Below are 13,443 nucleotides of genomic sequence, written 5' to 3'. Positions count from 1 at the left end.
TTTCATCTGCTACACACATCATGCTTTTAGGCAAACTGTTGATTTATATGAGTTTTGTTGAATGTCTTTGGACCTACAGGAACTTTATTTGATGACAAAGGAGATAAGCATGCCAAAAAAGGAATTTGTATTTGGGAATGTGTTGACAGAATGCACAAGAGGAGTCCCATTTTCTTTAATTATTTATATTCACCAGTGGAAGTTGAGGTAAAAAGCATTTATGTTACATTTTCTGAATATTTCATGTCAAAGTGTTCCTTATTTGGAGTGTACATAAATGTTTGTACACTTTTTATAAATGTTTGATTAGGTTTCATACCAGAAGCTATTCACAAGTTTGATAGACTATGGGCTAGGGTTATGATGGAATGGAGACTGTTCACCAGAGTCTTGACCACAAAAAAAATTGGGACCTGGCCTCAGAACCCAGGGATAATGTCAGGAATATCACAGCAAGTCAGCTTTCCCCAGGGAGGAAGGACAAACAAAACTGGAAACCTCAACAGGTCTAAACTGGAAAATCTAAAATACTTTGGGGAAGAGTTCTCTAAGTCTGTCTGCGCCAAAGTCGTGGGGAACCCTGTGGGAAGCAGGGGTGTTTGGAGCCGGTTCAGGAAGGCTGATTCCCAGGGCAGCCACACTCTGCCATGCACACTCTGTGAACGAGGCTCTGAGATGGTTTGATGGGCCAGTTTGATGAGCAGTAGCACCTCACTGAGGGGCAAGGAGGCCCCTGCCCAGCCCCATGCATTAGGGCCCCAGCTGGCCTTTCTCCAGCTGCCCCTTCCTCATGGGTTGAGGGGTATGAGAAACCAAGCGAACATTCTTAGATGCCCCTCCTTCATCTAAACCATCCTCTGGTGCCTCAAAATTTATTACCCAAACTCCAGCCCACTTCTACAAGTCTGTCTCCCCAGCCAGTGCATGTCGCCCTAGGCCCAAAAGGCAGCTACGACGTAACTTTTTGGTAGGAAGTGCAGAGATTTTAGCTGCTGGGCTGGAGTATACATATACACATGTTCACATAAGGCCCTCAGACTATAGGAGAGAGATGGGTGGGAGGAGCAGGGGGTCAGGCTGAGGACTGGGGCAGGACCAGCTCCTCATAGCCACACACTTTCCGGTGTAGAATTCTAGGAGCCCCAGATTTGATCCTGGCCTTCCAGGTCATTATGGAGTTATATTTTTCAAAGTAGGAGGATAGAATATATTTTATTTAATCATTTATTTTACATGATGTGTACATTTAAACACTTAGACATGTGATGTACATTTTGTCTAAGTATAACCTCTATTCATACTCTTGCCCCAGACCCTGCAAACTCTAAGGCACATGTGTCCAACACAAGGCCCGCGGGCCAAATCCAGCCCGCCAGGCCTTTCAATGTGGCCCGCACCGCGCTGTCATCACTGCACTCCGCTGTCAGTTTATGACATTGTCAGTTTATGACTGTTCAGTAAACCATTCGGCCCGCGATTTAGGCTGGATTTTAGATTTTGGCCCCTTCTCTGATTGAGTTCGACACCCCTACTCTAAGGGCTGGCCTACAAGTAAGCCTTGGAGCAAGATGAAACTATATTTTACAAATTTCTCTAAACAGGCCCTGAAGCCCAACGTAAATGTCTCCAGCCTCAAGAAGTGGGATTACTACATCGAGGAGACCCTCTCCACGGGGCCCTCATACGACTGGATGATGCTGACCCCCAAGCAGTTCCCCACGGAGGACAGTGAACTGGCTGGGAGTGCGGGACCGCAGAGCCAGAGGAGGACAGTGTGGCCGTGCTATGACGACGTCGGCTGCACACAGCCCGACGCTCTGACCAGCCTCCTCAGTGTAAGTGAGCAGTGTGCACACACACCGGGGGCTCCGCAGGGGCTCTGACCAGCCTCCTCAGTGTAAGTGAGCAGTGTGCAGGCACCGGGGGCTCTATGGGGGCTCTGACCAGCCTCCTCAGTGTGAGCGAGCAGTGTGTAGGCACCAGGGGCTCCATGGGGGCTCTGACCAGCCTCCTCAGTGTGAGCGAGCAGTGTGCACACACACCGGGGGCTCCATGGGGGCTCTGACCAGCCTCAGTGTGAGCAGTGTGCAGACGCACCGGGGGCTCCTCGGAGGCAAGGAGGCCTGGAAACCCGACTGGTTAGGAAAGACTGGCTCATAGACTTCTGGTCGAGATAGCTCCAAGGGGAGGAGGAAACCAAACTTGCTCCCCAGCAGCAGTGGGGGACCAGGCTCCGCTGGGGAAAAGAGTTTCAATAAAAATGAGCTTTCCAGCCCTGGCTGGGTTGGCTCAGTGGATAAAGCATCAGCCTGTGAACTGAAGGGTTCTGGGTTCAATTCTGGTCAAGGGCACACCCCAGTAGGGGGTGTGCAGGAGGCAGCCCATCACTGATTCTCTCTAATCATTGATGTTTCTCTCTCTTTCCCTCTCCCTCTCCCTCTCCTTCTCTTTTCCTTTCTCTGAAATCAGGTTGTTTTTTTTAATATATTTTTTAAACTATAAACAAAAATGAGTTATCTAGTATTTCGAGGAAGCAATCAAGCAAATGCAGCAATTTTCAGCTTCCCAGCTGTGTTAGCTGCCCAGGCAGCCTGACTGAGTCAGGCCTGGGTTATGGCTTCTGTGGTGCTCCGCTTCCTCTGGTCACAAGTGTGGGCAGCTGATGGCCCGGTGGGAGTACTGCCAGTGTCTTCCACAAGGAATGTTCTAGAGAGAAACCGTCCTGGCAGTAGCCACCTGGTGAGAACAGCAGCCCCGAGGAGAGGGGGCCAGGCAGCTGCTGAAGAGTCTCAGTCGGAGTCCCGACCAGGAGCGTGCTGGGAGAGCTGGCGAGGTGCTGTGCTGACCGCAGCTCTCCTGCCCCAGGAAACTGCTCCTGAGGAATTTCTTGACTTGTTCTTTCCACATCTGGTTTCAGTCATCAGAGCTGAGGGTCCTCTGTCAAGGACAGACTTCCCATCCACCTCAGCTATTAGGGTTTGGACACTGGCCCAGTGCTTGACCTTTTGCTGTGGCCATCAGATTTCCAGTGTGCTGGCCAGGGTGTCTGGGATGCATATTTCTTCTCCGTGTTGAAGCAGTTCTGTATAAACGGTCCTGATTACGGATCCTCATAAATCACCCTGCCTCGTGCCTCCCATCAGCTGCAGCTCCGTGCGTCCCTGGCTCGGGAGGCCGAGGCCGTGCTTACCGCTGCCGTCAGCTGCCCGGGGCCCCACCACTCGTCGGTGCCAGTGCAGAGACGTGGCTTCTATGAAATACTGATCTGTCCAAAAACCCCTTTAATTGCTTTACAGGAAATTGAAAGATTGGAGCATAAATTGAACCAAACCCCCGAGAAGTGGCAGCAGTTGTGGGAAAGGGTAGCCGTGGACCTAAAAGAAGAGCCCAGAGCAGACCACGTGAGTTGGCACAGTCCCCTGAGGAGCTACTGCTGAGCTCTGCGAAGGCGCTAGGTCAGGGGGGCCGCTGCCAGGTAACCCTGTGGGCTCGTGGCCAAAGGGTATGGGTAAGCGGGGAGGGGGGGAGACACGTGCCCTGGAGTTACAGGGCAGAAGGTTCCAAATCACTGAACCGAATACTTCCCGAGTGCCTCGCCTCACCACAGTGACATAACACTCATGTTTCAGGGCCCAGTCCGCGGGAAATTATCTCAGAGCCTCTGTGGTTTCAGCTGATCTTCTACCACATGAGGGAGGAGGGGAGTGCCAAGACCAGGTTTGCTCCAGAGGAATAATAGGGAAAAGAAAGCATTTTAAAAAGAAAAAAGATGCTCTTTTCTGTGGAGCACACACACACACATTTTCTGTTTCTGAGTTAAGAAACATTTATCAAAATACTTTAAAACCAAATATTCCGTTTTCTGCTTCTCATGCCCCATTTCCTGTTTCTGACATAAGAAACTTTTATCAGGCACATAGCATGGGCAAGGGCCTGTGCAGGGACCCATGCGCACAGTGCGGGCGTGGGTCCAGCTCAGACGTGAGGACAGGCACAGGGGTCGCCCAGCTGCTACTCGGTGCGGCCACCAGGCAAGCCCATGTCAGATTGGCTGCAGGGCAACCCCGGGAGCTGGGACAGGGTTCTGCAGAGCACTTCGGGGAGCAGGGAGGTCAGCAGGTCAGAGTCACAGTGGGTTGAGGGAGAAGGGGAGCAGGAAGCCTGTGTGACATGGAAGGGGACTGTCTGTTGCCTCAAATGGCAAGTCAGGAGTTGTTCTCAGGCCACTTAACTTCTTCTTTTCTCAGGAAAAATATAGGCTTTTTTGTCCTTTTTTTTTCTGATTATGTAAGTGTGATATATTTATTCTTTTAAATAAGAATACACAGAAAGTTATAAATAGAAGATAGAAATCATCCATAATTTATAACATAGAAATAAAGAACAGTGCTGTCAAACTTGTTCTAGGTACACGTGCAGAAGGGATTTATTACACATTCTATTTTAAAGCCTGCTTTCTTTTTTTTTTACGTAACATGTGGCACACATGGCCTCCCATTTGTCACTATATAATAAACCGGAGGCATCGATTTTAACGGCTGTCTAGAATCCCACCGTACGGAAATGTTTTTTTAGTCAGTCCCCCAATGATAGACATTTAGCTTATTTCCAGTCTCTTACTATTATAAACAACTCCAGGATAAACATCTTTTTATGCACATTTTGCTTCTTGGTTCCATTTTTTCCCTTGAGATCATTTTTAGGAAGGAAATTACTAGATGAGCAGCTTTCAGTCTGTGAAAGCTTTCCTCGCTCCCGTTCTTTCTGTTTCAGCCTCAGAGACACCCTCCCAGCTCCCCAGGGATTGTGTCCACCAACCTCCCTTCCTATCAGAAGAGGTCCCTGCTGCACCTCCCGGACAGCGTGGCCGAGGAGCAGGGCACCAGCGCCTCCCCGGCCAACGGCGTGGACCGCAGGGCCGCCACGCTGTACAGCCAGTACACGTCCAAGAACGACGAGAACAGGTGACGTGCCGCACCCCGGCCCTTTAACAGCCGGGCCAGTCAGCACGGCTTTCTGGAGCCTGAAAACAGATTTGCTTTGAGTCTGTCTTTGTTTCTGTTTTCAATGTGTTAGATGGTTCTTTGAAGAGGAAAGATTAAAATTACAACTAGAATATGCCAAGAGGTTGTAGTTATCCGGTTGAGTCCCGGTTCTTGTTACCTCCTGTCTGCCAGCTCTCCTAGGGGAGTCTGTGGTAGTCAGCGCTTCTTCGGGGGCAAACAGAAACCCAGTTCCTCCAGCTCGCACAGGAATTGACTCGCGGAAACGGGGAGGCTTCTGCCCTGGCCAGCTCTGCCGGCTCCGGGGAGGCGTCAGTCCCAGCATGGCACCGAGGGGGCCACCACGGGCGCCGAGCCCCACCAGTTCGGTCATTCCAGCAGAAAGCGGCAGTCTTTCCCCAAAGGCCCAGGAGAAACATTCTAGGGAGAACTCTGATTGGGTTGGTTTTTTTCTTTTTTGGGGATCATTTGAGGGAAATAGAGATTTAACAAACAAAATTTGCCGACATCCCTTTACACAATTTTTTTAGTGAAAAGTCAGAATGAACTGCCCTGTTGTCATTTCTCCTAGGTCCTTTGAAGGAACGCTTTACAAAAGAGGGGCCTTGCTGAAGGGGTGGAAGCCCCGCTGGTTCGTTCTGGATGTGACGAAACACCAGGTAACGCCACGGCCTGCAGGAGCCCTCTGGCTGCGCTCAGGCCCGCTGGTGCCCCGTGTGCAGGGGGCGTCCCTCCTGACGTCGGCATGTCCCTGCACGAGGGCGGGGCCTTCTGAGGCAGGCTCCCGGTGGCTCTGCCTGGGTATGCTGGCGGAGACAGTGACAGCGGGGCCAGAGCATTAAGAGCAATAGACTGCTTTAAAAAAAAAATAAAAAAAAAATAAAAAAAAAATTGATTTCAGAAAGGAACAGAAAGGGAGGGGGAGATAGAAACATCAATGATGAGAATCATTGATTGGCTGCCCCCCCACACCCCACACTGGGGATCCAGCCCGTAGCCCGGGTATGTGCCCTGACTGGGAATTGAACCTGTGATCTGGTCCATAGATCAATTCTCAACCACTGAGCAACACCAGCCGGGCAAATTCTGCTTTTTAATGCTCAATATCTTCTGCTCGTAAACCCACACCGGGAAGCCCTGAGGTTTCTAGCGTGTTGTGTGTTGTGTGCACATATGGAGCCTGTGAGCGCTCCAGAATACACATTACCTTCGCCGGCAGCTTAAAGCATCCATGTACAACTGAGGGCACTCACTGATTCGACAAATGGGATTGCACACCTCCCCTGTGCCCGCCATGCACAGGGTCCCAAAGAAGGCATGCTTCTTCCTCAGACGGCAGCAGCAGGGGAGGCCCCGGAACAGGCAGGTGGACGGGCCGCCCACACTGGAACCCACAGCGGGCAAGCGCGAGACCGACCTCACTGGCATGTCGGGAAGTCTTGCCTGTTGTTAAGTTCGTAGCTACTGCCATTGAAGCCCACACATCCTTAGTGTCATAAGCTTGGCTTCAGCGATGCCAGGGGAGAGGGACCCCTAGCCAAACCCCCGCCCCTCTGCACCCTCACCAGTGAGAGTCCGTGGCCTCCTGTGGCGCTGGAGCTGACTGGGCTGCCTGGAGGCCTGGGGCACATTTGATTCTCAGTGCGTGTCTCTAAATGGAGCCTGTGGAGAGCGATTAGAACTGTTACCCTCAGCCCTGTGCTCTGGTTGGGCCCGCATCTGGAAACTCCCTCCAGGTGAAGATGTTATGCAGAGATCACCTTTCCCTCCGTTCAAAGGATCCCATAGGCTGTGCAGTTTGGGGAAGAATGTAGAGAATTTCTTTTCAGTTATGCAATCAAGCCTTTTTTACACTTAACAGGCTCTGAAATCAAGTCTACACTATGTATAAAAGTTCCATTAAATCACGAAATATAACACAGAATGTCATAGTCTTTCTGTAATTTACAATTACGTCAAATTATATAGTAATGTAATTCCTACCAATCTTTAGGATTGCTTCAGTATGAAAGGTGTACAGGTTTCCCATTTCCCTGCTTACACCAGGCCTGAGGGAGAGACAGGAAAGTCCAGGCCAGGCCTCAGTGCCGAGGCTCCGGGCACTCCTCCTGGGAAGCGAGAGCGGGAACCTGACTGTGGGCCAGGAAGGCTTTTCACTGCCATCTTTCATTTTAAAAAGTTTTACTCGTTTTTTTCATATTCCAAAAGTAATACATGTTGTATTGAACTCAAATACCTCATAAAGATGGGAGAACCCCCTAGCCCCCAACTCCCAGAGGTAACTATTAACAATTTGGTACCTATTTCTCGAAATAATTTTATACATCTGTGTGTCAGTGTAGATGTGTTATATGTAGTTTGAATTGCTAGGAAGGTTAAATGAGTGTATGCAGGACAGTCCTGGTACAAGTTACTACTCAATTAAATGTTATGCTACTTATTCTGTTTTTCAAACTTATTTTATAGCTACATGCTAATTGGAAACTCATTTTTTTATATAATACTAGAGGTCTGGTACACAAAATTTGTGCACAGGTAGAGTTTCCAGGTCTGGCCTACAATCAGGACTGATAAGAGCCTTCCAGCTGCCAGCTGGGGCCTTCCTTCCTGCTGGCTGCTGGCTAGGGCCTTCCTTCATTCCACACCACCCCCTGGTGGTCAGTGCACATCATAGCAGGCGGTCGAACTCCCAAGTCTGTCAAACTCCCAAGGGGACAATTTGCATATTAGCCTTTTATTATATAGGATATTTGAATGTATTTTCTGGCCAGTTCATACAGATCTTTATCATTTTTTAAAAACTGTATGCTCTTCATCTATTGCTGTCCTGCCCTATAATTAACCAACACCCCATTGAAAGACAGATGCATCTTTTCCGTTTTAGCTGATAAAAACACACCTCTATACGTGTGTCTTGGCACGGTTGCAAGAGTGTTTCTATAGGATAAGTCGTAATGGTGGGAAAGGTGTATCAGTAAGCACAGACACTTTATATTTTAGTTGATATGCCAAATTGTTCTCCAAAAATCTCTATCAAGTTAATTTTCCCTCTAAGAGTATGTAGTGCTTTACATTCAACTGGATATTATCAGCCATGTTTAACATTTCTTAATGTAGGTGCAAGTGAAATCTCATTGATTCACTTTCTGTTCCTTGGCCAGTGAAGTTGCTCATCTTTGCAGGAGTTTGTAGGACATTTGTGTTTCTTCTGTGACTTGCTTGTTGAGCTCCTTTGACCATTTCTGTACTAGGTTATCTTTTTCTTATCAATTTCTAGAAATGCTGTATTGATTCTAAACTTTAATCCCTTTTTATATGTTATGTAATGTATAGTTTTTATAGTTGTTAGTTGACATTTAATTCTATTTTTTAATAATGTAATTCACTTAGTTGTTTAAATTTTTTTTAAAAAAATTTCTCTTTCCCGTCCACCTAGTATTATTTCCTAAAGGCAAACAGTGTTTTTCATTTTTTGTCTATTCTTTTTTATTTATATACTTTATATTGAAAGCATTACCCATGTCCTCTTTTTTCCCCCTTCTAGCGTGCTCCCGCCTCCCTATTGTCTGATTCCATGGGTTATGCATATATGCACACACGTTCTTTGGTTGATCTCTTCCCACCCTCACTCCTGCCTTCCCTCTACTCTTTCTTTGTCTATTCTTCTCGGCATAGTTCAGACAGTTACAGAGGGAAGTGTTGAGTGTGAAGAGCCAGACCGTTTTCCCTCTGTGTGTCCCTCACACCAGTCTGCATCTTTGGTTCCAGCTGCGGTACTATGACTCGGGTGAGGACACCAGCTGTAAGGGCCACATCGATCTGGCTGAAGTGGAAATGGTCGTCCCTGCGGGCCCCAGCATGGGGGCCCCGAAGCACACGAGTGACAAGGCTTTCTTTGATGTAAGCTGATCTTGTCTTTTTCGGGCTCCACACAAGGTCCTCATCTCCATCCCCTCCGAGAACTGTGGCGCCTCAGAGCAATGGGTGGTGACGGTGCATGGGTCATAGACCCCCTGGCCATGGGAATCGCTAGGAACTTGAGCTCAGCACTCTGTCCCCACCCTGACCTCCCCCAGCTATCCGTATGTCTCAGATGCTGCACGCTCCTTTAACAAAGGGCTCCTTCAAAAGGTGTCCAGTCACCCCTGAAAGCAAATGAACTTCTGTTAAATGTTGTTTTGCTCACCACCTCCTGTCAGGTGCAGGCGCTGCCTCATTCATTCCCAGTATCTTCATGCTTGACCGTCCACAAAAACTGTCCTAGTCACATGGTGACTGTCTACCCGGACATCTTCAGCAGCTATTAGGAGGGCCTTGGGCATTTTATGGGCCACATGATCCGGGACTTATCTAGTCCCCAGAGTCAAGCAGGGATTCATAAAGGGCAGAGGTCACACTCTGGGGCCTGGCTCAAGCTGAGGCTGCAACCCTAACTCTGGGTTTCCAATGTGGCCCCAGTTGGAGAATGGAGTGGCAGTGGACACAAAAGCCACCTTGATCTCCGTGTGGGTGAGTCTCGGCTTCCCCGGGGAGCTCAGGACCTCACTGCGCCGCTGCAGGGCCTGGGACCTGCCAGAGGTCCGCCGTCCAGCCCTCTCCTCAGTCAGGAAGGATGCCAAGTAAGGTGGTCCTCATGCTTCTCCTTTTTCTGCCTGCACCTTCTGGCAGATGTTAATCTGCCAGGGGATGTTCATCATGATTCTGGGGATAAAAAGGTGAAGTGAACATAGAGGCGCTGACAGTATGGCAGTGAAGGGAGAGAGATTCAGCAGTTGTGGGCAGTGCGGGGACGTGCGGTCACAGGGATGGCCTTGTGTGCTTGCCCGAAGCCTTAGAACAGCCTGCCCTCCATCTCATTCTCTTCATTTGGTTTTGCAGCTCAAGACCAGCAAACGTGTGTACAACTTCTGTGCCCAGGATGGACAGAGTGCCCAACAGTGGATGGACCGGATCCAGAACTGCATCTCTGACGCCTGATGCCCCCCCAAGTGTGAGAGAGAGGAGAGGCTCCTGCTCCGAATCGGGAAAGTGCACGAGTCCTCGAGGAGCCGACAGCTGCCTGCTGGGCTCTGTGAGTCAGCCGGGCCTGCGGCTCTCCTGGCCAGTCTCGCCCAGCCCCTCCTTCAGCAGTGCTCGGTCTACTTGGCCTAAGTGGATGAGTCAAGAGCCCCAGGCCTCCGTGCCTTGCACTAGGTTGTTCTAACAGAGTCTGAGTGGTCAGGGTCAGAAGATGCTTCCTGAGCCAACTGGTACCCATCCCCTAGGCCGGTGGTGCACCTACCTGGGTCCTTTTGTTCTCCAAGGTCATCACTTCCTTGGAGAGCTTTCTGCAAGCAAACATCAGAATCCTCCAAGAGCATTACATTCTGCACAGAATAGGTTTCCCATCAGCGGCTCCTACCCTTAGCACCTGACCTTAGAGATGCTCAGCCATCTGGTGCTGCAGAAGGTCCTTCCACGACCTCTGCCCTGCCGCCGGGCTCCGCGGCAAGAATATCGGTGCTCAGAGGGGGCAGAGTGAGGGCACATGGGGTGTCCTGATGGACAGATGGTCAGGGATGATGCAGCAATGACCACGCCAACACAGGAAAGTACTTGCTTCCTAACACTGGGTTCACCGGGCCACAGACGCCCCGAGGACCCTGTGCTCCTGCATGTCTGCTCCCTGACAGCTTCCTTCACGACATGGCCTGCAGGAAGCTGAACGCACTCACTGCAAAACAAGCACTTGCACTGACCTCCCGACGAAGCAGAGACGGTGGAAGAGAGCCAGCTGTTATGACCTCACAACACCTGTGCCGTGGCTTATCCACAGCCCACAGGCACGATGGAAACCCATACGCGCTTCAGCACGTGGACCGAAGGCACCGCTTTCAGATCGCCCCTCCTTTCGGTAACCTTGTGTCTGTCCAGCTCAGGATCTGAGGAGGCTGTTCCCGGGACAGAGCAGCTCCTCCCAGGCCCCTGTGGCCAGGGAGGCAGGGAGCTAGAGCAGGACATTGTTATGAACTGTTAATATGTTAAATACCAAACTAATATTTCAAAAATATGTATATATGATTGCTATATCCTTGTTCTTCAGTTAGTCTGCTTATAATTTAATATAAAATTAAATAAGATTTCCTTGAAATGGTTCCCTTTTTACAAACTTAAGAACCTTTTTGTCTTTATAGGTTAAAAATAAATCAGATTTTCAAAGTTAAAATGATCTACACACGAGGAAACAGAACTGTGACCTAAGAAATTGAGGGAATAATAAGAATGAAGGATTTTTCTATCATTTTCATTTTATAAATTGCCACCTGTGAAAATGGTTTTTGCACATTCTTTGTATTTTTCTTTGTATATGAAATAAATTTTTGTACTATGTAAAATACGGAACCCATTGTACCCTCAGCGGTTTGAGACCACACCCAGTGCTTCTTTTGTAACTGGATTCTTTTAACTTTCATAACGGCGCTCCCTGCCTTACAATCACTAACCACCTGGAATTAAAGTTATTTCTTAAGAAAGAGCATCCCTCGTTTTTCTGTGAGATGACACGGCGCCCTCGGGACAGCGCTCAGTTCCCACGTGGGACCATAGGTTCACAGGGAAACACGGGACCATTTCCGACCTCGGGCTGCTCCGTCATCGCTGTCCTGTGCTCTGCTCGGAGCCTCGGGCACGGGGCCTCAGGTTCTAACCCAGGGCTGCAGAGTCCAGGTGAGAGGCCTGGCTGTGATGAGCTGGGAGGGATTGGTAAGTACATCACCGCTTTGGGGTCACAGTTCCATCCTCACAGTGGCAATTTGTGAGGATTTCAGACAGAAGAAGTTGAATTCTCATTTCAGAGCAGACTTGCCTGCTTCAGGGCGTGCCCCCCTCCCAGGACCTCAGTATGTCCACCGCCTCCCTCCTCTCCCCAGAAGCTGAGTTCAGGCTCTGTTCACAAGCTTGGTCTTTCTGATGTGCTCTCTCCGGCCCCATCCCAGTCACTCAATCACATAAACACAGTGGAATAACAAAAGACGTTCCCATCAGGGGATTCTAGGGGTCTTAGGGACTCTATGCCAGGAACCCGGGACAAAGATAAAATTTTTAAAATTATTACACCCTTCTTCCAAGTGCTACCAGGCTGAACAATGCAGACAGAAGACGTAGCTGCTCAGGGCAGCCTGCAGTGGGAGGAAGAGACGGGGTGCCGGCTCTTATTCTAATTCCCTGTATGACCCCCACCCAGTCCCTTTGCTGGGCTTTGGCCTGCAAAATGAAGGATCCGAGTAATCTGTAATTTTGTGATTCCAACTTTGCAAAAACTCAGGTTCTAAACTGAGATTTAAAGGATTTGCTGGAAAAGACCAAATCATCTAAACAGTGTTTTCTCAAATGACAATGCGTGGGTGAGTCATCTGCTGAAATGAAGACTCCGGTTTGGTAGATCTGGGGTAGGGCGAGACATTCTGACCAGCTCCCAGGTGATGGCAGCTCCTGGTCCAAGGACCACATGAAGTAACCCTGTTGGTCTCAGTCTGAGAAGCAGACAGCAAACGGGAAGGAAAGCAGGGAGTCCAGCCGGAGACCATGATGCACGTACAATCCTTGGGAAAGAGGAAGGGAGGGAGGGAAGTTGGGCAGGGAGGCCGAGGCTGCAGTGCGGTTCTAAGGAAGTTCAGCGAGGCCGGTGAGAAGTCCTCGAGGCCCGGGAATCATCAGAGGACCCCACACCCAGCACGGGCCTAGGATCCTGGCCACTCAGTCCTCGTCAGGCCCGTGGGAGGCATGGTCTCAGTGCAAGCTAAGTGACAGGTTTCAGACGGCCGCTGGGCCAACATCACAACCCCTGCTGCAGAGGCCGGAGGGCGTTCTGAGCGGCTGTCATCACCCATCCTTGGGCCACACAGATCTGGTTTTCCACCAGGTTCAGACTAGTTCACCCAGTCCCCTTGGGCCTCTGTTCCTAAGGGAAATGGAGAAAGAGGATGGTCATAGGCCTAACTACCCCCTGTCAATGCAGGTAATCTCACCTCTCCCTCCCCCCTCCATTCTGAATCCTCACCCTCAACAACCTGGCAGGTGCTGAGGGTTTTCCCTGACAGTGTGACCCGCCTTCATGCAGCAGGGAGGGAAGGGCCTAAATGCTTGGTAATCAAGCTCTTCTTTGGTCGGGCTGCTGCCTGTGTCCTTGCACAATTACACTGGGGGTGACCTGGGTTGCCCTTCCAGCCCCCAGGGTGTAAACCAGCCCTGCTTCCTGCTGATCACTGGAAGATAACCCGCCTGGTCCCAGGAACTCGAGTTCAACAGGCCCTCGCTGTGTCCTGATGCTGTGCCGGTGGAATTCCTTGCCTTCGCACCAGGTAATGCCCTGGGATGTGCTGACGGAGGCTCTGTGGCCGGGACAGGCAAACCCATACCCAGAGCAGGTCTCATCCCAGCGAAGGTGAGCGCTGGCCCTTCC

General features: G+C 50.1%; 1 protein-coding gene across 2 annotated transcripts in view; it reads left to right on the top strand.

Moving 5' to 3' along the window:
- SBF2 (SET binding factor 2) overlaps positions 1–11,515 on the top strand; it is a 305,413-nt gene extending 293,898 nt beyond the window's left edge. For both annotated transcript variants that reach the window (XM_084893456.1, XM_084893455.1), the window contains 7 exons: positions 80–207; positions 1,602–1,835; positions 3,297–3,401; positions 4,774–4,964; positions 5,575–5,662; positions 8,772–8,903; positions 9,882–11,515. In XM_084893456.1, the coding sequence (XP_084749582.1) occupies positions 80–207; positions 1,602–1,835; positions 3,297–3,401; positions 4,774–4,964; positions 5,575–5,662; positions 8,772–8,903; positions 9,882–9,980 (977 nt within the window). In that variant the 3' untranslated portion in view covers positions 9,981–11,515. The remainder of the gene's footprint in view (positions 1–79; positions 208–1,601; positions 1,836–3,296; positions 3,402–4,773; positions 4,965–5,574; positions 5,663–8,771; positions 8,904–9,881) is intronic.
- Positions 11,516–13,443: the final 1,928 nt, after the last annotated feature.

The sequence above is a fragment of the Pipistrellus hanaki genome (genome assembly GCF_964339955.1).
Source record: "Pipistrellus hanaki genome assembly, chromosome: 9".
Classification (NCBI taxonomy): Eukaryota; Metazoa; Chordata; class Mammalia; order Chiroptera; family Vespertilionidae; genus Pipistrellus; species Pipistrellus hanaki.
This window is presented reverse-complemented; position numbering and strand designations above follow the sequence as displayed.